The sequence below is a fragment of the Saccopteryx leptura genome, chromosome 1 (genome assembly GCF_036850995.1).
Source record: "Saccopteryx leptura isolate mSacLep1 chromosome 1, mSacLep1_pri_phased_curated, whole genome shotgun sequence".
In the NCBI taxonomy this organism is placed as follows: domain Eukaryota; kingdom Metazoa; phylum Chordata; class Mammalia; order Chiroptera; family Emballonuridae; genus Saccopteryx; species Saccopteryx leptura.
The window spans coordinates 211,713,668-211,740,587 of NC_089503.1; the positions used below are offsets into that span (position 1 = coordinate 211,713,668).

The window sequence follows — 26,920 nt, forward strand, 5'->3', positions numbered from 1 at the left end:
CCTGCAGTTTCTCAGGCACACTCACTTTTCTGCACACTCACTTCCCTGGGTCCTGTGGTCTCCTTCTTGCCCTGGGCAATAGTTTTCTCTTTAGAGTTTTCCTCTCTGAAAGCACCACTGAGGCTGGTGCCCAGTGCTCTGCAGCCTGAACTCATGGGGACGCTAGTTCCAGTCTCGCAGGACAGAGACATTGAGCCCACATCTGTGGCAGTGGGACGGTGAGCTCGGAAAACATGTCATCACCGAGCTCGATCGAAAGGGACCGTTAAGAGAAGATGGCAAATCACAGTAAATTGAAATCGAAGAGAACGGTCCACGGAGATACTACAGAGACATAACCCAGCCATTAAACACTAGGGAGGAATTTTTCATCTTTCTTTTCAGAAAAAAATCCTCTTTGAGATGCACTGGCTGCTTCTGGAATGAGCCAACAAGCCTACTAGTCTCCTAGCCTAAGCCGGAAATCATCAACTCAGAAGCCCTCCATATGTAGCCTGGGAAGCAGGCGCAGGCTGACACCGGCCACTGGGGGTACAGTGCTGCTGGGGTGAATAGCGCCATGATGCGCCTGAACAACAGGACACCACTGCGACAGCATCAAGAGAGACCTACGTTTTCAGAGATCGAGTCCCTTTCTTGGTGACAACGGAAAATTCTGGCTCCTCTCATTTATCTAGGGCTCCACATGCTTATTCCTCTCCCAAGCCTGAGAGTATCAGATTTTGAAGAGTTATTTCCTGAGGCATCTTTCTAGTGATTTAAAGATAGAAACACACAATGGAAAATGTGTAACAATCTTACAACCATGTTGCGTCAATGACTAGACACTAGATTGAATACACAACGAATGGTATTGCAGTGCACTAATAAGGATGAAACAGGAATTTTCGCTCTATTGGCTAGGATACTTAAATAATCAGATAATTGATCCCCTTATTTTAAATCCATGCATTCATATGCACACCACTAGATATTGTATTTCTTATCTCAAAATGCTTTGCCTACAATGTTTACTTAGTCAAAACAGTTGCCTAATACAATTTCCCCTGCAAAGCTGTCAGAAGAATAATGTTATTGCCTTGGGCTGGAACTCAAGCATTGAGATTAAAGCCATATTTGAGTATCTGATGTTTTTTATTTGTTCACATTTATCTTATTTGAGGTTAACACTACTTCACTTGACAGTTTAAAAATCATTCTGTAAACAAAATTTTTAAAAAATGGCAGCAACAGCTAAAGGAAGGGACACAATATATAATAAAATAATGCATCAAAAGGAATATTCTCAAGAAGCAAAAGGAATTGTGACCATGACTATGGATTCAACAATAAGACGGGAAAAACCTCCAACATCTGAAACGCGAATAGTAATAAAAAAAGCAGCACGACTCCAAAGTGCAGGTGTGCTAGTTCTCACTTCCACATCCGTTCAGGAAATAGGTAGAACAAATGATTCTTTTATATAAAGTGACAAGCTCTGCTTTAACACATTCAGTTACGTTACCTTGCAGGGTATTTTTTGTTTCAGTTTACATGATCTCTACATTGATTAGATCAGAAAGATGGTAGTATGTGATACATAGTATAATTTCTGGAATCTATGGAGAGTGTGGACATGGTAAAGTTTATTTATGTATGTATTTATTTGCTTTATTTGTAACAAGTAACAAGAAGCTGAAAACCCAGTATCAGAAGCATCAGTATTTTTATTCTTTCCAACCCCCCCCCCAAAACAAGAAAACAAATCCCCAAGCCCTCTGTCATCTTGTTGCCACTTTGATTCTTTGTAGCAAAAGCCTGTTCATTTTCACTGAATCCTGGCAGCTGACAAATAATAACTGTGTTTTCAATGCAAAATTGATCTGGCATCTATCCGAATTGACCACATAGAACCACTCTTCTGGCATCACATAAAAATCACACTTTTGTGGTTGTTTAGAAACTCAAATGTTTCCCCCTTGAAGGGGAATATCTATTGAATATAATTTTTGAATAGAAGAATGTTTATGAAATATACTTCAAATCTTAAAAAATAGTTTCAGCACTCCCCAAAGTGGTACAGGATTCACCCCCGCTGACAATGCCGATTCCATGTGAGAACATCTCATTTTCTGACAGCTCTGAGTTTAAAAAGCCCAAAGACACGAATGGCTGCTGCCTTATTTAGCATTAAGCAGCACTATTTTTTTTTAAACCATGTATACAGCTCAACAGCAAGACTAAGAAGTTATAATACATTCATATCACAGACAGATTCATCTTTTTTCTTTTTTTTTTTGGAATTCACTGAATAAACTGTATTCTGATAGACCCCTCCCCCCACCCCGCAACAAGAAAATGTACTGTACCTGTCGACAGTGAGGTGTTAAATGTTTCTCCAACAGTTTTCATTGCATTATAGTATGAAAACATTAGATTTCAAGCTGGGTACTAATAAATATTTAATTTAAAATAAAGAAAGAAACCCCCAACAGAGAACATAAAAAAGGCCTTTGCCCCGCCCCTCCTGCCCCGCCCCGCCCCCTCCCAGGGAAGGCGCGGGTCAGCCAGACATGGCCGAGATCTCGTAGTCACTGGCCAAAGGGAGGGCCTTGCCCATCATCCGGATGTTCTTTGCACTAGTGATCCTGGCCATCATGCACACGGGCTTGTCAAAGTACCTCACCAGGGCAGGCTCCGTTAGGAGGGAGGCCAGGAACTGCTCGAAGGTGATGGCCCAGTCCCGGTCCAGGCTGGTGCTCCCTGGCAGCGCCGCTGTGCCCTGGCCACTGCGCACCAGCACGGTGTCCTCCCCAATGTCCTCGCAGTGCAGCTTGTCCTCTTCGTGGGAGCCGGCACTCAGCACCGAGTACGAGGACATGGAGCTGTCGTCCTTGGTGTCGTCGTCAGAGATGAGCATGGAGGAGCAGGCCCCGTTGTCCCGGGGGGAGGAGTCCTCCAGCTTTATGTCCTCCATCTGTCCTCCCAGGGAGTGTTCCTCGCTGTCGCCCGCCAAGCTGGCCGGGTGGGACTCCATGGACTCCACCGCGTAAGGCTGGCCTGGCCCTTTCTTGGGGAAGGGCATGCCTGGGATGCCCTGGTGACAGGCCCCACTGCCTCCACTGCCCGCCTCCTTGGCAGGCTGGGTGACGAAGAGCTTGCCCACCTCCCCGATCTCCAGCAGGAGGCTGGTCACCGCTGCTGTGGCGTGGTACAGCTCCTGCTCATTGGGGTCCTCGCTGAACATGTTATACATTGTCTTACACAGCTCAATAAACTGCCCCTGAAAAGGGATTTGGAAAAGCACAGAGAATGTCACCATCTCACAGAGAGCACGGAGGCAGGACTGAAGTGGCCTGCCAAGCCATCTCACCCCAGGCCTACTACAAGACCCCTGAGAAGTCCTACAGATAGGGTGGGTCAATTGGGTTATCTAAAGTCTCTTGCCTGACCTGTGGTGGCGCAGTGGATAAAGTGTCGACCTGGAAATGCTGAGGTCGCCGGTTCAAAACCCTGGGCTTGCCTGGTCAAGGCACAAATGGGAGTTGGTGCTTCCAGCTCCTCCCCCCTCTCTCTCTCTCTCTGTCTCTCCTCTCTCTCTGTCTCTCTCTGTCTCTCCCTCTCCTCTCTAAAATGAATAAATAAAAAAATTAAAGTCTCTTTATGAATGGTTCCATTTGCTACAATCAGAAAATTTTCCTAACATCCCTGAGAGTATAAAGAATGAAATAATGAATCTGAATCTCTGTATATCCATTACTTAAGAGCTAAAACTGTTACACCATTGCTTTCTTAACATGCCTATCCTTAGTTGACGTATCTGGTAAATCCCAAACCTCATCTCATGGACCACCCACATGCTTTAGCAGGCATCTTGGGGTTTCCCAGGGCTAGCTCATACCCCCTCTCCCGTGACACATCTGTCGGGGACCCTGGACAACAGAAGCGCCTCCCAACCCCCACCCAGATGACTCATCTGTTTTTGTGAGGCAAGTCAGCATTTCCATACTGTGTTCTAATTACCTATATTCTATCTCCCTCATTACATTTCAGCTTTTTTTTTTAAGGAAAAAGTCTGTCAGAAATCTTCGTAGCTGAGCACAGAGATGTGAAAAGAGCACAGCCTTGTCTTTTGAGAATCTGAGGGTATTTATTTGTAAGGCTTGGGATGAGATGTGTCCTCACAAAACTGAATAGTTGGTGATTCACATGCTCTTTGAGGAGGTAATTTTCTCCCAACAAAGCATATGTTTGAGGTACAAAAGAATGCACAAAACAGATGTAAACGGATACTAAGTACCCCAAGTCACCATTATCTTTGAGGGGTATTTATTCTACATTTATCAACGACTGGAAAACAGTGTCCGGGTTTAGAATGAACGAACTGCCCTGTTGAGAGCTCACCTGATTCAGTTTGGGTAAATCCTTTGCATTCTTCGATCTTGACTTGTTTTCTGCAGTCCAGAGCCTCAGATAAATACGGTTTTCTTGAGAATTTGCCCTCTTTCCTAAAACCCAAACGTTAAGAAGTAAGTGTTCAAAGGGTCAAGAGTCAGCGTCCAGCCAGCGGGAAGGAAAACACACAGAAGAGGACGCCGTACCTCTGTCCGGCTTCAGGCTCACGGCGACGAAGCTGCCGTCGGCGCTGTGTCTGCCTCTGCTGTCCAGCCCGACCACTGCCCAGAGTCATTCAGAAGGAAGAAAAGAGACAGTCGCATTACAAACCCACACAGTTAGCATTTGTCGCAGAAAACAGAGAAACCGCTAGGTAGGCTTGCCTGATTTCACAAAACAAAACAAAACCAACCCCTGCACACCGAGTTCCATTTGAATTTAAGATCAACAACAAATCATTTTTTTTTAGTATAAGTGTATCTCAAAATAGTGCCTGGGACCCACTTAGGCTACACAAACGACTGTTTGCTTATCTGAAATCTTGCCGGGTGTCCCATAATTTATCTGACAACCCTATTTCTAGGTGAAGGAATAACTGCCCCAGAATTCTTTGTCACAACTGGGGTTTGGTGTACGACCAGGAAATAAAGGGACGATGCCATGTCATCTTCAGAACTTAAGAAACGGTGGTGCTTGCCTCAGGGAATGTGGATTTCCCCTCCCCTCTGCTATACTGTCGTCCTAACTTGGCATACACCAGACTGATTTTCTGTCAGGCCCCACAAAAGACCAGAAACTCACTTTCTAAAAAGAAATGAAAATCTATGTTGATGAAACACACACACACACACACACACACACACACAAAATGTTATATGTTACAAAATTCTTCAGATTTATAATCTGGTGCTTCAAAAATAAAACTTTAAGAAAAACGACTCTTAACTTTTTTTTCCTTCTTAAAACAGATTATTACAAGGCCCACAAGGACTTCAGATATGATTAGTTACCCTGATATTGTAAGAGTTTAAGATATCTTAAACTTATTTTATATATTATATCTATATTTTAAAAATTTCAATACAAGGCAATGGTACTTTTGGAGTTAGAAAACATTTTTTTGAAATGGATCTCTTAATAATTATTAAATGCTACTGGCATGTGACCATTCCTGAAGCATTCTGAAATAAGTGGGTTCTTTTCTGAAACAAATGTCCACTAACAGATACGCAGAAGGAAACTGAGGCTCAGGGATGCAGGAGCCTCCCTGAGGTCACCTAGGTGACAACGTACAGAGCTAGCATCCCGTCCAGAACTCTGACTCTCAGTTCGTATTGCCAATCATCGTAAGACTGGGTCTGGCTCACTCCTCTACTCAGTGACTTAGTGCTCCCAGTTTACAATCACGTCTGAGCTGTTTCATTTTGGGATGGCAAGATTTAACAGGCAAAGGGACTCAGGAGCAACCCACAGTTACTGTCAGACTTGGGTAAAGTCATGAAGCTGTCCCAGTGATGAATTAGATAAAGACCTCACTACAGTGGCAAGAAGAGACGTTGCTTAGATCACACAAGACAAAGCAGTACACGCCTCAGTATAAGAATTGGGAGAGATATACAATCATGTCTCTGTCGACCTAACAGCCGCCTAGGCAGCAGTCAGCAAACTTTTTCTGTAAAAGGCCCAGTAAGTGCAGGGTGGAGCCAAAGGAGATTTACAGTTGTCCTTATGGAAACTCACACACTAATGAATAAATAATAATATAAGAGGAAACCCTGTGTTTCATGTGCTCACAGCTGCAGACCTGCTTTGGCCTCACCCATGTCTTAGGCTCTGGGGCCGTGCAACTGTCTCAACTCCTCGGCTCCACCCCCCAGCAGGGAGGCAGCCACAGACAACACATGAGTGACTGACGGCTCGGCTATGTGCCACGAAAGCTTTATTTATAGGCACTGAGTTTAAATTGGATATAACCTTCCCATGTCAATGAAATATTATTTTACTTATGATTTTTAAAAACCATGTAGAAATGTAACCCTTCTGAGCGCATGAGCTGCACAGCCAGGCACGGGCTGAGGTTGGGGATGCCTGTCTCCTAGGAATGCCTGTCCAGGTTGTGCAGAGCAGCCTAACAACAGAATGGCATTCCTAATGGGTCTGATGCTTGTGGGGAGAGGGGAGCAAAGTATATAGCTTGGCAGGACATGTGTTTTTTTCCATTTAGACTTTATTTATTCATTTAGAGAGGAGAGACAGAGAGAGAAGGGGGGAGGAGCAGGAAACATCAACTCCCATATGTGCCTTGACCAGGCAAGCCCGGGGTTTTGAACTGGCGACCTCAGTGTTCCAGGCTGACGCTTTATCCACTGCACCACCACAAGGTAGGCAGGACATGTCCTTTCTAAGCTAGTGGGATGTGGTGGCCATGGTCCCTTCAGCAGGCGGAAGTACCTGTTCCCCAATAGTTGCCCAACTTTAAAAATTTGGGGGAAAAGGTAACATATTATAGAAAGAAAAATACCACACGATTTCACTTATATATGGAATCTAAAGAATAATATAAACAAGTAAGCAAAAGAGAAACAGACTCACAGATACAGAGAACAGACTGGGGGTGGCCAGAGGGGGAGGGGCGCTGGGGGCCTGGGTGAGAAAGGTGAGGGGATGGAGAAGCACAGATTGGCGGCTACAGGGCAGTCCCCCAGATGTAAAGTGCGGCGTGGGGAATAGGGGCAGTGATACTGTGATAACTGGCCGCGCTGCCAGGTGGGTCCTGGGACTATGGGGGGGGGGGCGGATACTTTGTAAAGTATATGATTGTCTAACCACCATGCTGGACGCCTGACACTAATACAAAATAATATTGAATGTCAACTGTGATTTTAAAAATGTTAAATAAAAAAATAAAAAAAAAGGAAAGTAATATATCAAGCCATCACATGCACACACTTCTTTGACTGACTGGCGTTAATACTCCCGGTGAGGAAGGTCACTTACCATGTGTGCATTCTGGGGTGATATCTTCAAAGAAATACTGAGTTGCTTCAAAAGCAGAATCTGGCTCATCTTGATCAGAGGACGGCTCTAGGGAGGACAGGAAGGACCGGTCCCACACAGGTAGGGCCACGGCTCATGACTGTGTGGTGCTCATTACAGAAATGACCCGGGGGAGGGGGAGGGCAGGGTCACAGTCTAAGGTTCTACCCTGTTTCTATCCTAGTGCCCAATCTCCCTTTTTTTCTTTTTTTTTAAAGTTTTGTTAGATAACAGCTGGAGGCCAATCTCATTTAAAACTTAAATTCTCACCATCTTTTCTACTTGTTTTTGTCCGTGCTAGCACGACTCCCCCTGGACTCAGAATCTCAGAGTCTCAGGAACCCCAGGTGTTACCAAATGCTAGTCATCTTTCTCTTGCCGAGGTCTGCTCTGCTCTTTGCAATCAACACAACTCACACTTCAGACAGGTAAACGACTGTAGACTCAAGGACATACCAACTCAGGCAGGTATGTGGAGTCACTATCCCACTCCTTCTAGGTGACCCAGGAGTGATTCTGTATATCAGAAATCGGCAAACAGGTCACCCCCACCAAAAATAAACTTCAATGTAGCTCATGGTTGCAGGTGCCCGTGCAGCCACGCGCAGCTCACTTACCAGGCAAGACGTGCATTTTGTAGAGGAGTTTGAGTTTCTCCGTGAGGTCCCCATGGCAGGCAGCACCTGGAAGGCCAAGAGTCCCACTGTGAAATGCACTGTGTAGTCCGGAACCCCCACCAGGCTTAGCCTTGTTTTCCCTGAAAGGTCTCCTTTTTATAAACTAAAACCAAAACTGTAGGTGACACAAGGTCTGGCCAGGGCATGTGTGGGTTAAGAGCTCTGGAACCAGGATTTCTAGTTCCAAATCCTTTGTATTTACTCAGTGACGCTGGCAGAGTCGACCTCACTGTACCTCAGTTTCCCCTCTATAAAGCAGGATGATAAACAGAAGACACTACCAATGGTTCAGACATCAGGACCCAGGAAGTAGGAGAACTAGGTGTGTTAATATGTATAAAACACTTCAAAGAGTACCTGGCACTTAATACACTGTGTTATGAATGAGCTTCAACATCCTAAACACCTGAGCTCAGAAATAATTTCAAACTATATTTGACATTGCTTCAATCATTCATTTTAAAAGTTCTTTTTGTTGTTGTTTTGGGTTCTCCTGAATGTTTCTTCATTTCACTTATTTGAACCTATCTGGATTATGACACCATAACTTCAATCAAAAGAATCCTGTTACCCTTTCCTTTAAAGTACACACGTGTCTCAGGAATCAGAAAATCCTTTGTCAGTATCTATTCTCAGAGCACCTAGTTGAAGATCAATCAGATTTGAAAAAAGAAAAAAAAGGAACAGAGGAATCTGGGTTAGCCAGGACATCGGGGTCATCTTGTCCAACCTCCACTTACTGTCGGGACCTGTGAGCACATTCTCGGACACGGAGCTCAGCACCAGAGGCAGCGCGCTTCCCTGATCATTCTCTCAATGCGGAAAGTTCTTCCGTAATTTTTACTTTAGTCTCAGGATCCTTAACCTGCGGATCCAACTTCATCAAGCCCATGAGCCCCGTAAAATGTAAAAGTTAGGTCTAAAATGTCATTTTGGGGGAAGAAAATGTACATAAGTCCTTGTCAGCTCTCAAAGAGTCCATGACTCAAAAAACAGTTTAGAATGACTCCTCTTCCCCTTATTCTTCTCTTTAAAACCAAACAGGGTCTACTGCCCCTTTAATTCAACAGTCCACATGTGAAGGACAGCTGTGCTGTCCCCTCCAGCTTATCTTTTCAAGGCAAGTTTGTCCTTCTGAGATATACCTTCCAAATGTCCCAACTTCCTCATAGGATATGGTTTCTATCTGCACCCTTCCCTATTCTTATTCACATCTACCTTCTGTGTTACTTTGTCAGCCAGCAGACCTCTAGACAGAGTTCCAGAAGTCTCTTGGCCACTTCAGAAAATTGTGGGACTGTCCTCAGCTCTTCCACTTATATAGCTTACGTCTGCATCCCCCTTTTTATACCCCTCCACCCGGAGCTTCATACTGACCACATGGTTACTGAACCCCAAGATGTCTGCGTACTAATACTAATCATGAAAATAACAGCAGACCTTTATTAACCTCGTATTAAGTCCTACGCTAAGTACTTTCCATGTGCATTTCACTTCTTCTTACAATAATTCTGTGAAATAGGCACAATTATCATCCTGACGTTACAGATGAGAAAAGTCAACCTTAGTGATGTTTAGTAATTTATTCAAGGCCATAGCTGGTAAGTAGCAGGCCCAGGATTTGAACTCAGATTTGTCAGACCCTAGATCCCATGCTTAAAAACACACGATGCCAAAACCGTAGCTAGTTCTTCTACCATCATTTAAATTTAGGATATCAGATTTACCCCTATCAATTTGTTCTGGCCAATCATTTCCTCCTCTCATATTTGTTAAAAAATATCTTTTCGTCATTCAGCATATTGGCTGTCTCTCCCAGCTTCGTGCAGCCCACACATTTGTCTGGCTTTCTCTACCTTTACCGTTTTAAGTTGCCAACTGAGTCAAGTAGAGGAGAGGGGTATAAATAGTAATTATAGTGACAATAATAACTAACCCCTTTGAGCCAGGCACTGTACTAGACACTTGATTTGAATGATCACATTTAGTCCTGACAGTAAGTCTATTTTTAAATTAGGAAACAACCACAGAAGTTAAATACCAGGCGCCAGGTCCTAGAGAACTCTCAGTAGAAGCGGACTCATTAACTATTGCGCTTGGGGCGGGGGCAGTGTTCAGCCAGTCACGCGATCACTGACTTCTGTATCCTTCCAGCTTTTCCGTTTATAAGGACCGGCTGCGCCATGACCTCTGTGCAGTGCTTACAGACTCTGCCTTTCAGCGATTGGAGAAGGAGAGACAGCTCATTTCTGGCTTCTGATAGCAAGCCCTTATTTCTAATTCCAGGTAGACCACTTATTTTTTTTATAGATTTCTAGAGGCATCTTTCTGGGGATTGATACCAAAATTACTGACTCATTGTTACCCAAATATCATTTATTTAAAAAAATTTTTTAAACCCGGAATAGGCTTTCTCTCCTGGTCTACCTGTCTGTGTGCATAGTGACAACTGACCCACCTGCCTGACAACAACTCATTCCCCACGGTCCGGGGCGTGGCCGACCTTGCTCAGGAGCGCCACTGCACATCAGGACGTTCAGGTATTCTCTGCCATGTTTTCACTACCTGGGACCTTTCTTTCCTTTCTTAAAGATTTTACAAAATATTTTTCTTGTTGGAGTTGACTGAACAGAATAAATTAAATATTTATATTTTTTTCTATTACTTTCTACATGCCGAACCTGCCTCTTTTTCATTTTCCTTGTTTTTGTCCAAAGATTAAAAAAAAAAAAAAAAAGACACCTTCTCATAAGACGCCAATATGATCAGAAGTCGTTACCCTGGGGCAGGAAAGGTTAGGACAGGGTCAAAGGGGTGCTTAGCCTTGTATGCATTGTCTCACTTTTTAAATTTTTATTTTGTTAAATATATATCTTTGTCTCACTTTTTAAAAAAAGCAGAATGTACTTAGGAATACCTTGTGTACTTCAAAACTTAATACCTCCCTCTTCCCTAAAAAGAAAAAAAAAATCCCATTTGCTGTCCTCCGCATAGAGTAATAATGAAAAAATGAGCTTTCAGGACAGAGAGCTCTCATCAGAACCCTGGGCCCAGCATGTGCTGACTGTGCCCAGATGAGTTCAACAAAAGAGAAGTGTTGACGTTCTGAAAACGAATGTCCCCGCAGTGGCGAGGCACTTAACTTCTTTGAGCTTCCATTTCTTTAACTGAAAATGGGGACGAGCATAATAAGCAGGCAGGTAACAAAGCGCAGTGGTAACAGCACCGACCGTGCCTCCCGGATGCCTCAGTCCGAGCGCCCGCAGTACAGCCATGCGCCTCCAGGCACACTGAAGGCACAGAAAGCTTCAGGGCCGCGTCTGGCACCCAGCAAATGCCGTGTAAATGTCCCTCACTGTCGTCACTGTCCTTACTCCAAGGGCTGCTGTTTGCAGTAGATAACAAAGTTCAGATTCCAAAGCATCAGAACAGGCATGCACCTAACAAAGGCTGGCACCACCACGCACCTCTTTTTAAGCAGACTTGTGAATGCTTAGACAAGCAATTCTTTTTCTTACAAAGAGGACCTCATCTACACCCCCCTTTGTCTGTGTACAGAGCCATCAGCTTCCTTGGCTGGTCAGCCTTCCTGTCACTATTCCTAAAGACTGAGGGTGCTTTGGAATCCTCACTGGCTCTACACCTGACACTTTCCTATCTCCCTGGGCATGTCATTTGAAAGTCCATGGCCCAAGGTCACAGAGTGGCACAAAATTTGAATAAACATCTTTCCTTCCTCTCTCATTCTGGCAGACTGACGTATGCCTGCTCCATCCACAGCTCGTATCAGCGGACTATCCTCAACTACGAGGCAGCTTATCCCCTCAATTATAAACGGGGCAAGAGCCTGCTAGAACATGGGGCAGTGAACAGGCCCCGTGAATTCTCTGACAATGTTTTTCAGCTGGGGAAACTATCTAAAGCAGAAGGCAATGATTTAACCATATTACATATATCCACTAGCTAAAAAGGAACTTTACGGTCAGTTTGCAAACCCTAAAATGTACTGCTCTGCCCTCTTCTGAGGCAGTTCGGGCTGTGGTCTGGGTTGGGGGGGTGCAGTGCTGAACACCACAGGGGTCACTACCCACCACCCCTCCCCTCCTCCTCTCCCTCCCCCAGATCACGTAACCGCACCGCATCCTTACTTAGCCCAGAGACGAACTCTCGGAAGTTAATCAGAGAGTCTCCATTCTCATCCAGTAACTGGAACAAGCGGGAGGCCAGCACGTCGGAGTGAGCGCCACAGGCCCAGGGAAAGAGGAGGGCAAACATCCCTTTGAACTGCTCGAAGTCAATGCGGTACTGTTCGAGGTAAGGCAGGCTGGGGTCGTGCCGGTCCAGGGCATTGCTGCTCCCGCCCCAGTAGCAGCTGGTTAGATGTTCTGCCTGAAAAACAAAAGAGCAGGAAGATACTGAAGACTCTACCCCACAGCAGATACCAGGAGGAAAGACACCCTCAATTTGGAAACAGGCATCTGGTCAACCATGTGCATCTCCTGACCTGCGGCATCACTGTGGTCCAGTTCCCCTTTTCCTTGCTCTGTTCATATCTCCACTTGCCCACCCCCACCAGCTCCATGGCAACCATCTCTGCAGGTAACATCAGGCATGAAGGATCCGAGTCAGTGGCTAGAATAGCTGAAGAAAGAAAGGGAACCCCCCACCCCCCCTTCCTCTCCTACACACTCTCACAGGCATTTTAAGAAATAACTCCCATAAAGATAAACACTTTTTGTTTGTTTGTTTAATTTAAAATAAATAAAGAGAATGTTAACCTGAAAGAGATCTGTAATTGAGGCCATGTGACCACCTTATTTTCTAGATGAGGATGAGAAAGTCCTGGGGTCAGGTGACCTAGAACAGGTCACCCAACCTATTCGCTTACCCTAAGCAGATCATAACAAAATTTTGAGTTTCCCAATTCATAGGTCAGTGTTCCATAAAACCTCTGCCTCTTGGTCACCAAAACCACGTAAACATCCTCCTAGCCATACAGTAGTCAACCTACAAATATGTGGTCCTCCTATTTCACACATCTGACAACAGCTCTAGGAAAAGTACGAGCAGGAGCCACTATGGCGTGGAGGAGAGAGAGCCGGATACAAACAAAAGCCTCCAGTCTCTGTCCCTGGAAACTCTTTCCTCACAAGGTCATATTGATTCTGGTAGAAACAGATGCCCATTCTAAGAAGGCCACAAAGATAAGTCTCTAGAAAAGACCTTAGAAAAACTGCCCTTCCCCCCACGCAAGGACGTTTATGTTAGTTCTGGATGGTAAGTGGGGGCGGGGAGGACATGAAGAGGGGGCTGTATTCTCACTTCATTATTGAACTGAGCATCTCACAGCGAGCATGTATAAATCCTGCAACAGAAAATAGCCCGTTCTGATCTCTGTGTCTCCTTTGCCCGCCCGCCCGAGGGTCTGAAGAGGGGGGAAGACTCAGTTCTGAGTGTACAGCACTTCCAAAGAAGACCAATGTCCTTATCACAGTAGCTTACTGGGAGCTGCAGCTAATAATCTAGAAAAGAGGGGAGTGGGAGAAGGAAGGAGAGGGGAAGGAGAGGAGAAGGAGAGGGCGAAGGAGGGGAAGGAGAGGGCGAAGGAGGGGAAGGAGAGGGGGAAGGAGAGGGCGAAGGAGGGGAAGGAGAGGGCGAAGGAGGGGAAGGAGAGGGCGAAAGAGAGGGGGGCGAAGAGGGGGAAGGAGAGAGGAAGGAGAGGGGGAAGGAGAGGGCAAAGGAGGGGAAGGAGAGGGGGAAGGAGAGGGGGGTGAAGAGGGGGAAGGAGAGGGGAAGGAGAGGGGGAAGGAGAGGGGAAGGAGAGGGGGTGAAGAGGGGGAAGGAGAGAGGAAGGAGAGGGGGAACGAGAGGGGAAGGAGAGGGTGAAGGAGGGGAAGGAGAGGGGGAAGGAGAGGGGGTGAAGAGGGGGAAGGAGAGGGGAAGGAGAGGGGGTGAAGAGGGGGAAGGAGAGAGGAAGGAGAGGGGGAAGGAGAGGGGAAGGAGAGGGGGTGAAGAGGGGGAAGGAGAGAGGAAGGAGAGGGGGAACGAGAGGGGAAGGAGAGGGTGAAGGAGGGGAAGGAGAGGGGGAAGGAGAGGGGGGTGAAGAGGGGGAAGGAGAGGGGAAGGAGAGGGCGAAGGAGGGGAAGGAGAGGGCGAAGGAGGGGAAGGAGAGGGCGAAAGAGGGGGGCGAAGAGGGGGAAGGAGAGAGGAAGGAGAGGGGGAAGGAGAGGGCAAAGGAGGGGAAGGAGAGGGGGAAGGAGAGGGGGGTGAAGAGGGGGAAGGAGAGGGGAAGGAGAGGGGGAACGAGAGGGGAAGGAGAGGGTGAAGGAGGGGAAGGAGAGGGGGAAGGAGAGGGGGGTGAAGAGGGGGAAGGAGAGGGGAAGGAGAGGGGGAAGGAGAAGGCAAAGGAGGGGAAGGAGAGGGGGAAGGAGAGGGGGTGAAGAGGGGGAAGGAGAGAGGAAGGAGAGGGGGAAGGAGAGGGGGTGAAGAGGGGGAAGGAGAGGGGAAGGAGAGGGGGTGAAGAGGGGGAAGGAGAGAGGAAGGAGAGGGGGAAGGAGAGGGCAAAGGAGGGGAAGGAGAGGGGGAAGGAGAGAGGAAGGAGAGGGGGAAGGAGAGGGGAAGGAGAGGGGGTGAAGAGGGGGAAGGAGAGAGGAAGGAGAGGGGGTGAAGAGGGGGAAGGAGAGAGGAAGGAGAGGGGGAAGGAGAGGGCAAAGGAGGGGAAGGAGAGGGGGAAGGAGAGGGGAAGGAGAGGGGGAAGGAGAGAGGAAGGAGAGGGGGAAGGAGAGGGGAAGGAGAGGGGGTGAAGAGGGGGAAGGAGAGAGGAAGGAGAGGGGGAAGGAGAGGGCAAAGGAGGGGAAGGAGAGGGGGAAGGAGAGGGCAAAGGAGGGGAAGGAGAGGGGGAAGGAGAGAGGAAGGAGAGGGGGAAGGAGAGGGGAAGGAGAGGGGAAGGAGAGGGGGTGAAGAGGGGGAAGGAGAGAGGAAGGAGAGGGGGAACGAGAGGGGAAGGAGAGGGTGAAGGAGGGGAAGGAGAGGGGGAAGGAGAGGGGGGTGAAGAGGGGGAAGGAGAGGGGAAGGAGAGGGCGAAGGAGGGGAAGGAGAGGGCGAAAGAGGGGGGCGAAGAGGGGGAAGGAGAGAGGAAGGAGAGGGGGAACGAGAGGGGAAGGAGAGGGTGAAGGAGGGGAAGGAGAGGGGGAAGGAGAGGGGGGTGAAGAGGGGGAAGGAGAGGGGAAGGAGAGGGGGAAGGAGAGGGCAAAGGAGGGGAAGGAGAGGGGGAAGGAGAGGGGGTGAAGAGGGGGAAGGAGAGAGGAAGGAGAGGGGGAAGGAGAGGGCAAAGGAGGGGAAGGAGAGGGGGAAGGAGAGGGGGTGAAGAGGGGGAAGGAGAGGGGAAGGAGAGGGGGTGAAGAGGGGGAAGGAGAGAGGAAGGAGAGGGGGAACGAGAGGGGAAGGAGAGGGTGAAGGAGGGGAAGGAGAGGGGGAAGGAGAGGGGGGTGAAGAGGGGGAAGGAGAGGGGAAGGAGAGGGGGAAGGAGAGGGCAAAGGAGGGGAAGGAGAGGGGGAAGGAGAGGGGGTGAAGAGGGGGAAGGAGAGGGGAAGGAGAGGGGGTGAAGAGGGGGAAGGAGAGAGGAAGGAGAGGGGGAAGGAGAGGGGGTGAAGAGGGGGAAGGAGAGGGGAAGGAGAGGGGGTGAAGAGGGGGAAGGAGAGGGGGAAGGAGAGGGGGTCAAGAGGGGGAAGGAGAGAGGAAGGAGAGGGGGAAGGAGAGGGCAAAGGAGGGGAAGGAGAGGGGGAAGGAGAGGGGGTGAAGAGGGGGAAGGAGAGAGGAAGGAGAGGGGGAAGGAGAGGGGAAGGAGAGGGGGTGAAGAGGGGGAAGGAGAGGGGAAGGAGAGGGGGTGAAGAGGGGGAAGGAGAGAGGAAGGAGAGGGGAAGGAGAGGGGAAGGAGAGGGGGTGAAGAGGGGGAAGGAGAGAGGAAGGAGAGGGGGAACGAGAGGGGAAGGAGAGGGTGAAGGAGGGGAAGGAGAGGGGGAAGGAGAGGGGGGTGAAGAGGGGGAAGGAGAGGGGAAGGAGAGGGCGAAGGAGGGGAAGGAGAGGGCGAAGGAGGGGAAGGAGAGGGCGAAAGAGGGGGGCGAAGAGGGGGAAGGAGAGAGGAAGGAGAGGGGGAAGGAGAGGGCAAAGGAGGGGAAGGAGAGGGGGAAGGAGAGGGGGGTGAAGAGGGGGAAGGAGAGGGGAAGGAGAGGGGGAACGAGAGGGGAAGGAGAGGGTGAAGGAGGGGAAGGAGAGGGGGAAGGAGAGGGGGGTGAAGAGGGGGAAGGAGAGGGGAAGGAGAGGGGGAAGGAGAGGGGAAAGAGAGGGGAAAGAGAGGGGAAGGAGAGGGGAAGGAGAGGGGAAGGAGAGAGGAAGGAGAAGAGGGTGAAGAGGGGGAAGGAGAGGGGGAAGGAGAGGGGGTGAAGGGGGAGAGGGGAAGGAGAGTGGAAGGAGAAGGGGGTGAAGAGGGGAAGGAGAGGGTAGGAGAGGGGGAAGGAGAGATGGAGGAGAGGGGGAGGGAGAGGGGGAAGGAGGGGAAGGAGAGGGGGGAGGGGGAAGGAGAGGGGGGTGGAGAGGGGGAAGGAGAGGAAAAGGAGAGGGGGAAGAAGACGGGGGTGGAGAGGGGGAGAAAAGAAGCAAAACCAGGTTTTCCACGGGGCACCCTTGGGAGAATCCTGGAAGCCTGCAGCAGTTCTCTAGGGCTTGGGGATGCATTCCTGGCTGCAGACAGAGGCGGGGTGATGTCGGAGGGAAGAAGGTGGAGGCTGAGGTCCCAGGGGACCGCATGGGTTGGGCTGTACTCTGATCTATCACCAGTGATGACCAGTGACTGTCTCTGGGTCACTCATGTTGGTGACACATCCTGGGAGGTGTATCTTTTACTTGAGTAATGTCAGTGGATAAAGGTTGCCCAGGGCATTTGCTCCTAATTAAGGCTCACAAGTGACTCTGGAACCAGCCTGGATGTGGTGCAGGCACGTTCATGGTGCTCACGGACATCAGGAAAGACAAGCCAGGAGGATCATTGTCAGTCTGTGCTGAGGCTGCACAGCCCATTATTTGAAGGACAGGGACCCAAAAATAGAAAGGGACTAGAGGGATGAATTTGGAGAGTTCAGAATAAACTAGGGCAAGGGGGTCCTGGACTGCATTTTCCACCAAATTCATGTTAGGGTAGCAGCTTCCACCTTTTCCACCAAGTTTAGCCCAAAGCCCACAGGGCCTGGCTTGTGGTGGTGCAGTGGATAAAGCATCGACCTGGAATGCAGAGTTCACCAGTTCAAAACCATGGGCTTGCCTGGGCAACCATGGGCACATATGAGAAGCAACTACTATGAGCTTCCCACTCAAACCCTTGCCCCTTCCTCTCTTTCTCTTGCTCCTCTCTCTAAAAAGCAATATAAAATCTTTAAAGAAAATTTTAAAAAGCCCAAGAGTAAGTGCCCTGGGAGAGGACTGTATCTTTCCTTTGCATCTGCAGGAAGCCGCTCCAGAAACTGGCTTCTTAAAGAACTGAGAGGTCTGGCAGGGTGGGTGTTGACACACAGTAATGCCTTCATGTTCGTTTAATGAATTAAAGCCACTTAAAGTGTTCAAAGGACTCAAGAAAGAGCCCAGAACTGAAGTTTTTACCTGGTCCAACAGCACCAGAGACCCCTTCTCACCCCGACACCGATAAGGGTCTCACGTTCTTTGTCAGGGTGAGAACTCATGTTTCTCAACACGCCCTTAGGACAGAGTTTCTGAGCGGAAGAAAGGCTAGCTTTCTTCGGGCATACGCTAAGGGTATGAATGACACACCGTGTCCTGGAGAGGCTCAGACAAGACTGCAGGGTGCTCAGGTCAGAAGACGGCTTCACCCATCTCTGTTGAGAAGTAGGAAGTCATCCTTATGGGGGCTCCTTTGTAGGTGATAGCCTTTTTTTTTCTCTAGTAGCTTTTAATATTTTCTCTTTATCACTTAGCTTTGGTATTTTAATTATGATGTGTCTTGGTGTAGGTTTCTTTGGGTTTCTCTTTAATGGAGTCCTCTGTGCTTCTTGAACTTGTGAGAGTTTCTCCTGCATTAATTGAGGGAAGTTTTCAGCTATGATATAATTGAACAAAGTCTCTTTCCCTTGTTCTTTCTCTTCTTCTTCAGGAACCCCTATGATGCGGATGTTATTTCTCTTCATGTTGTCACGGAGCTCTCAGAGTTTCCTCAGACTTTTTGAGTATCTTTTCTTTTTTCTGCTCTGCTTCCATGCCTTCATTTATCTTGTCCTCTAACTTGCTGATTCAATTCTCAGCTTCATCCATCCTGCTTTTAATTCCTTTCATTGTGGTCTTCACTTCTGATATTGTATTTGTCATCTCCGATTGATTCTTTTTTAATATTTCATGTCCTGTTTTATACTTGCTATCTCTTTATTTAGGTGTTTGTAATGACCATCTATTGTTGTTCTAATATCTTTGAGCATCCTAACAGTCATTATTTTAAACTCTGCATGTGGTAATTTGGTTATATCTGATTCATTCAGGTCCTTTTCTGGGGATTTCTCTTGATTCATTTGTGTTGCATTTCTCTGTCTTCCCATTTTGTCAGTCTCGGTGTGGCTTCTTCAGTGTTCCTTGGTTGAAGAGTCCTCTTAGTTTAGTCCAAAGTTGGTTTTTCCTAGATGATGGTTCTTAAAATTCTTCACACCTCTCTGGATCTGGGACCTCTGCACAGCCAGTGCTGTCCCTCCTTTTCCTGGTGTCCCCCAAAGTTGGCCTCTTTCTAATGTCATAGTCCTTTCCATTATCTGTCCATAGCATTGCTCCCTCCAGCTGCTACACCCAATTCTGTTTCATTACCCCAAATCCTGGCCCTACCTCCCTACAACCCGTGAAGCAGATTTCTTCCAGTCCTTAGCATCCCTTTCAAATCGGATCTCAATCGGATCATTATATGTATTTTGTCCTTTGGGAAACAAAGAGTGATCCCCTTCCTTATGCATAACCTACTTATACCAAGCAATTAATTAGCTGCAGGGCTTCAGAGAGATGGATAAACTGTGAATGAGATGACATAGTACGGAGACTTCACCCTCAAGAGCAGACTGGGGACTGGTGAGGGCACTGCTGTCCGCTCTGTGAGTCAAGCTGCTGGGCTGACACAGCGTGTCACTAACCAGCTATGAAACCTCAGTCTCTCTGAGCCCAGATCCAGAGCATGGAGTGTGTGTACTAGATTGGTAATGGATTGCAACTTGCCTCTGTACTCAACACCCGTGTTTGGAACACCTACCAAGGACAGACATGATGCCAGGCACCAGTGAAATAAAACTAAATAAAACATCCCCCACTATCACGCTCTCTGATTTTGTTAGTGGCCAACTCAGACCATTATGTCTCTGCTTTTATGGTTGGTTCCTGTACTACCTTTGCAGTTCTCAATATAGCCCAGTTCAGTGCTGGCAGTCACACACACTGCAGACACAAAGCTGCCCAATTAGAGATCAGGATAAAAATCAGTACCTGCATAAAAGGCATCTTTAAAACATTTTTATTCCTGGTCCTGGCTGGTTGGCTCCATGGTAGAGCATCGGCCTGGCATGCAGGAGTCCCGGGTTCGATTCCCGGCCAGGGCACACAGAAGTGCCCATCTGCTTCTCCACCCCTCCCCCTCTCCTTCCTCTCTGTCTCTCTCTTCCCCTCCAGCAGCCAAGGCTCCCCTGGAGCAAAGTTGGCCCGGGTGCTGAGGATGGCTCTGTGGCCTCTGCCTCAGGCACTAGAATGGCTCTGATTGTGGCAGAGTGATGCCCCAAGATGGGCAGAGCATTGCCCCCTGGTGGGTATGCTGGGTGGATCCCGGTCGGGCGCATGCGGGAGTCTGTCTGACTGCCTCCCCATTTCAAGCTTCGGAAAAATACAAAAAAAAAAAAAACCCAACATTTTTATTCCTGTCAGTTGCCACATTTTCACCTAGGATCTTGAGGATGGTCATGACTAAATTATTTTTTTTTTGACAGGGACAGAGAATCAGAGAGAGGGACAGATACGGACAGACAGACAGGAAGGGAGAGAGATGAGAAACATCAATTCTTTGTTGCAGCACTTTAGTTGTTCATTGATTGTTTTCTCATATGTGCCTTGACTGTGGGGTTACAGCAGAACGAGTGACCCCTTGCTCAAGCCAGCGACCTTGGGCGCAAGCTGGTGAGCTTTGCTCAAACCAGATGAACCTGTGCTCAAACTGGCGACCTCGGGGTCTCAAACCTTGGTCCTCTGCATCCCAGTCCAGTGCTCTATCCACTGCGCCACTGCCTAGTCAGGCTAAAGTATTTTATCTAAAGAAAAAAAATTCTACATTGCTTCATTTACTAATGTAATATATTCTTATTCAGGATCAAGACTGGTATGGGATAAATTGTGAAGTGGAAATCACAGACATTTAACCAATTGGCTTTTCCTTAGCTATTTGAGTAACTTTACTCTTATTCTAGCTACACATCTTTTTTTTTTTTTCCTGAAGTTGGAAACAGGGAGTCAGACAGACCCCCGCATGCGTCCGACCGGGATCCACCCAGCATGCCCACCAGGGGGCGTTGCTCTGTTGCAACCAGACACATTCTAGCGCCTGAGGCAGAGGCCATAGAGCCATCCCCAGCGCCCGGGCCAACTTTGCTCCAATGGAGCCTTGGCTGCAGGAGGGGAAGAGAGAGACAGAGAAGAAGGAGAGGGGGTGGGGTGGAGAAGCAAATGGGCACTTCTCCTGTGTGCCCTGGCCGGGAATCGAACCCGGGACTCCTGCATGCCAGGCTAACGCTCTACCACTGAGCCAACCGGCCAGGGCTAGCTACACATCTTTTAAAAGGTATATTAATGTAGCTCACTGTAGGAGATTTAATTTTTGTTATTCCAAAGAGTATTATACAGGGTGGGTAAAAGTAGGTTTACAGGTGTTTATATGGAAAAAGATATACATATTACAATTATAATACAAGAATAAACTTTGTTGCATGCACTCTCAACTGTAAACCTACTTTTGCACACCTCAATAAAGTAATATCCTATTTTCTTTTCTTTTTTTCTCTTCTTTTCCAAGTGAGAAGAGGAGAGATAGATTCCCGCATGCACCCCGACTGGGATCTACCCAGCAACCCCCATCTGGGGCCATGCTCGCAATCAAACTATTCCTAACTTCTGAGGGGGAGGCTCCATGGAGCCATCTCAGTGCCTCCGGCCAATCAAGCCATGGCTCCAGGAAGGGAAGAAGAGAGAGAGAAAGAGAAAGAGAGAGAGAGAGAAAAGAAGAAGAAGAAGAGGAGAAGGAGAAGGAGGAGGAGGAGGGTTGAAGAAGCATATGGTAGTTTCTCCTGTGTGCTCTGACTAGGAATCAAACCTGAGACATCTATACACCTGGCCGATGCTCTACCACTAAGCCAACCAGCCAGGGCCAGGGATACCCTATTTTCTTAATTCCAAGGAAATTGCTAAAATATCATATAGAGTAGAAAAAAGCTAAAACATCAACTTAAATGAATTGGAAGAATATGTTTGTTTTTCATATTAACTATTCATATATATACTCTCAGCTCTATCTTCCTAGTCAGGCATGTTGTAAGTCACTTCATCTCTTAAAAATTAGCAGGGAAATCTAAAACTGAATTATTAAAGCGACCTTTATTACTCCCCTGAATTTACTCTGAGACCCACCTTGAAAAGAGCATAAAGTTCTTCTAGCTCATCAATGGTAAAGGAAGTTTCTGTCACAATGGTTCGCACCTATAAAAATAATAAACACAATGAATTCCACAATCTCAAAAATGTCACCTTGGGAAAGTTCCTGCTGTTCTCCTAAGTCACCGCCCATGCGCCAGGCAGGACTGGAGGCGCAGTGGGCGTGCGGGGAAGGGGTGAGGGACAAGGTGGCCGCACTGTTTCTCCAGGACTTACCACATTCCGTTTCGTGGTGTCCTCCAGGGTCTGGATCACCTTCAGCCTCTGTTTGAATCTCATCTGCTCAATCAGATCCGCCCGGATAGTTCCAAATTTCTGCAAGAGAGCGAGATTGGCACTTCTCAGGACTCCGTTGAAGCACAGTGTCATGTCTGCAGGGCTGATACATATGAGAAATTTCTTGTCACCGCACAGGCATGCAAGACTATACCTTTATTTACGACATTGCCTTGATTTACACTGACGCCATTTAACAACTATAAACAACAGGAGATTCTCAAACTTCTTAACTATTGAACCAAATTTCAAAGCTGATGAGTCTTCCTCAAATCCACAGTTCATGGGGGAAGACAAGAGGCTAAATAAGGCTATGAGAGCCATTATGTACGAAAAATGCTTTAAAAGAAGAATTTTCTTGTCAAGGAAAGAGGAAGTATCTAAGGTTAATTAGACTGGAACTCTGGAAGAAACACTGGTGTGAGGCTCCCTGCTCCTTATCTTAGTTCAAAGAGCATTTATCCTGGTCCAGACACCCACAGTGTTTGCTCTGGAGGGCGACACGGTGAGCTAGCTTTCTTTTCAAACTCTGAAATGCCTAGTGTTGCCTGGATGTATGTTGAATTCAATTTCAAAAACCAAGTGAGTTTTCCAACCTGAAGGTAGACAAGGAATATGTAAGATATCACCTCTTAGTGGTGCAGAAGAAAAACAAAGAAATTCAGCTTAAAGCATGAAGCTTAATCCACGGAAGCAAAAGATGCAATGGGTAAAGACATTTAAAAGCTAAAGGAAAAAGTTGATAGACAATATCAAGTGTTGGCAAGGGTGTGGTACAACCAAAACTCTCGTATGTGGCTGCTTAGAGTAGCAATTGGCACAACCATTCTGGAAGCCTACCTGGCACTAGCTATTAAATCTGGTCAAAGGTATACCTATGACCCAGAAATGCCTCTCCCTAACTATATAAAAAAAGTGCATATTCTTTTACCACCCCCCCGATACTAGAATATTCATAGTGCCACTGTTAGCCAAAAGCAAGTAACCACTCAAATGCTCACTAACAGTAGTATAGATCAGTAAATTATGGTACTGTCACATAATAAACCACTAAGCAGCAAGGAAAATGAACAATTTGGAGAAAATCTCACAATCATAATGCTGAGCAAAATAAACCAGAACCAAAACACAATATGCTGTATAATTTTATTTACATGAAGTTCAAAACCAAGCAAAACTGATCTATGGTGTTAAACATTGCCCTGGCCAGTTGTCTCAGTGGTAGAGCACTGGCCTGGCGTGTGGATGTCCTGGGTTCAATTTCCAGTCAGGGCACACAGGAGAAGAACCCATCTGCTTTTCCACCCCTTCTTGTTTTTTTTTCTCTCTCTCCCCTTCCTGCCGCCATGGCTCAATTGGAGCGAGTTGGCTCTGGGCACTGAGGATGATTCCATGGCCTCCACCTCAGGTGCTAAGAAGAGCTAGGTTGCTCAGCAATGGGCAGAGCATCACCCTCTAGTGGGCTTGCCAGGTGGATCCCAGTCAGGATGCATGCAGGAGTCTGTCTCTTCTCCTCTCCTCTCAATAATAATAATAAAAAAGTCAGAAGTATATTAATCTTGGTTGGAAAGGGCATTTATGGGGTACTTGCATTAACCTGGGTAATAATTACACAGGTATGTTAAACAGAAGGTTTAAAGCCAGTGTGTTGGTATACATATACCATGGGATACTATTCAGAAATTAAAGGAAAAAACCCAGCTATTGATATATACAATGACTGGGATGAACTTGAAAGAACTTATGCTGGATGAAAAAAGAGCCCGCCTGACCAGGTAGTGGCACAGCAGATAGAGAGCATCAGCCTGGGGTGAAGAGGACCCAGGTTTTTGAAACCCAGAAGTTGCTGGCTTGAGTGTGGGCTCATCTGGCTTTAGCATGGGCTCCCCAGCTTGAGCACTGGGTCACTGGCTTGAACGTAGGATCATAGACATGACCCCATGGTCACTGGCTTGAGCCCAAGGCCCTGGCTTGAGCAAGGGCCTCGGCTGTAGCCCCCCTGGTCAAGGCACGTATGAGAAAGCAATCAATGAACAAATAAGGTGCCGCAAAGAAGTACTGATGTTTCTCATCTCTCTTCCTTCTTGTCTGTCCCTATCTGTCCCTCTCTCTGTCTCTTTCATTACCAAAAATAAAAAAGATCCAAAAAAGATATATTTTGCATGATATTTATGTAACAATCGTGAAATGACATAGTCACAGAGTGGCGATCAGATTAGTGGCTGCCAGGATTAGCAATGGTGGGAAAGAGGACGGTGGGGCTCTGAAGGGATCACAGGGAATCACCTTTGGGGACGGCTCAGCCAAGTGTCCTGGCTGTGGGGGTGGTTGTGCAAGGCTCTGCATGTGACACAGCTGCATCAACTACATACACACACACACACAAAGTGTGTGTATAACTGGAAAACCTGAATAAACTGTGTGGATTGTGTCAGTGTCAAGTTCTTATGCTGATTCCGCATGGTGGTTATTTGGGATATGAGCAGGGTGAGGAGGGGCTGGAGGGGAAGGTGCAGATAGATCCCGTCCCTGTTCCTTTCCCTGCTACCTCCTGAGGATCCACAATTATTTCACAATAAAAGTGCTTTGCGCTGTGTTTTTTTAAGAGTGATTTTGAAGTTATGGCATAACCTTTTTAAGACAGACAATGGTGAAGCCATCTGAAAAGTGAGCGACAATCAGGGAGTTGAGAACGTCCCTTTCGGTTCAAGAACAGTATCGGCAGCAGACAGAGAGAACACAGCCTTTCTGAGATTACGGAATGAGAGCCAGCATCACCCAGCTGAGTAGAACGTGAGTGACGCTTCATGGTTGCCACCTCACTGGCAGGAGCGTCCCAGTATCTATCTGTTCTCCCTTCATCTACGTAACTCAGACGTTCAGCTCTGAGCACCTGGATGTTCAACAAACTCTCCAGCCTCCCTCGTAGCCCTCTGTGGCCAGGTAACAAGATTCTGGCCAACAGGACCTGAGTAGATGTTTTATGACAATGGCCCTCAAAAGGAAAGGAGCAGAGCCACCCTGGCCCTCTGCCTGTGGGGTGTACACATACTTCAAGAGGGGGTGAGAGAAAGCCTGGGTCCCTGATGCCACTGAGCTCTATAACCAGCCTGAATAACTGATGGAGACTGAAAAGCAATAGAAAAACAAGTGTCTATGTTATTTAACTCTAGCTTGGATCTGTTGTGACAACAGTCTAGCTTGTATTCCAACAGAACATAAGAGCCAACACTTCTACACTGTTTATTCTAGTGCTGGGCATAAGTGTGCACGCTTTCATGTCACTCAGTCTCCTTGTCCTGGTTCTCTCTATACTCCGCTGGCCACTTCTTTGCTGTCTCTCTGCACGTCCTCTCCACCTCGAAACCTTGGGGAACACTGAGGCTCAGTCTCTAGATCTCTACCCATCTCCTTCTACTCAGGAAACCTCCCTCGGCTCTGGCTGTAATGCTCGCGAGCTCTTATTTGGATCCTGACTGCCACTTTCTAAGTATGTGGCTTGGAAAAACTAGCTCAACCTCTCTCAACTTACCTTTCTGCTTTAAACAGGGTTAATGTTTACCTGGCGGGACTGTGTGGGCAGACCCCCACCGAGCAGTCTACCCCACAAAGGGCAGGCTCTCCAGGTGGTAGCCATCATGGTCATTATTCATACACCTGACACATTATTTTGAACTTTCATAACTGTTTGTCCTTCTGCACAAAGTCCTCCTTGCGTTTTATGAGTCACATCTTTTTCCAGCTTAACACTTCTCGGATGAAACCTACTGGACTGAATCGTCCTGAACACAGGAAACTGTGGTGGCCATATGCCTGCTGTAAATTAATGTGCCCCTAAAGGTCATCTCGGTGCCTGAGTCCAGTTTGAGGCTGTGACTTCTTAGTCTTTTACTTCTGGATAACTCTACGAGATGGCGCAGCCTCACCCACGAGTCCCACACAGAGGAAAACTGTCACTATCTCTACAATCCCTTCCAGTAGGGGCTGGGGAGGGCATACCATGAACAAGATTTTTCCTTTTGTGGCATTCATGAATAAAGTTATCACCTCTACTCACCAGGAGGAACTGGATCAATGTATCAGAGCAACCTCCCAACAGCTGGGGAGCGCTGGACCAGACCTCAAAGCTGAATGGGCTTCCGGTATTTCTCCTACCTCTCTACTTCCAGGCTAATTCTCCTGAAGTTCAGAAAGAAACGCATCGCGAGCCTCAGAACACTCTGGTGTCACACCAGGTCCTAACCAGGTGACCGTCGGCTCGGCAACGCGTGGCCCCATTCTACAACTAGGCAGTGGTTCTCAGCCCTCCCCGGGCACTGGAAGCAGCTGCAGAACTTTTTAAAAACACTGATTCTTGGGTCTCATGACAGAGAATCAGATTAAGTTGGTCTGCAATGGAGCCTAGGAATTTATATTTTTAAAAGAGCAGCTTAAAAATGTTTTAAAGTAATTAAAAAAATTTTTTTTTATTGATTGATTTTTAGAGAGATAGGGAGAGTGAGAAAGAGGGGGGAGAAGCAGAAAATGTCTACTTGCAGTAGTTGCTTTCTGTATGTGCCTTGACCGGGCAAGCCCAGGGATCGAACCAGTGACCTCAGTGTTCCAGGCTATTCACTGCGCCACCACAGGTCAGGCCTTAAAGTCATTTTTAAAGGATTGAGAACCAGTCATCCAAAGGTTAGGAGGGGGAAAAAAGATAAAGATAAGCAGGGGTGTATGGTGTTCTTTACTATGGAGACCTGTAAAGCATTGGAGAGCCACTGGACATTTAAGAGCAGGAGGTGACACTAAGCAGAGAAAATAAATAAATAAATAAATAAAAGCAGTCAGCGTGC

At 47.4% G+C, this 26,920-nt stretch overlaps 1 protein-coding gene across 2 annotated transcripts in view; it reads right to left on the reverse strand.

Moving 5' to 3' along the window:
• Positions 1-2,515: 2,515 nt before the first annotated feature.
• Positions 2,516-26,920, reverse strand: part of TBC1D9 (TBC1 domain family member 9) — a 100,395-nt gene continuing 75,990 nt past the window's right edge. For both annotated transcript variants that reach the window (XM_066385530.1, XM_066385534.1), the window contains exons 14-21: positions 22,026-22,124; positions 21,786-21,854; positions 12,236-12,476; positions 8,028-8,093; positions 7,372-7,458; positions 4,581-4,655; positions 4,384-4,487; positions 2,516-3,262 (exon numbers count right to left, since the gene is read on the reverse strand). In XM_066385530.1, coding sequence (XP_066241627.1) covers positions 2,543-3,262; positions 4,384-4,487; positions 4,581-4,655; positions 7,372-7,458; positions 8,028-8,093; positions 12,236-12,476; positions 21,786-21,854; positions 22,026-22,124 — 1,461 coding nt within the window. In that variant the 3' untranslated portion in view covers positions 2,516-2,542. The remainder of the gene's footprint in view (positions 3,263-4,383; positions 4,488-4,580; positions 4,656-7,371; positions 7,459-8,027; positions 8,094-12,235; positions 12,477-21,785; positions 21,855-22,025; positions 22,125-26,920) is intronic.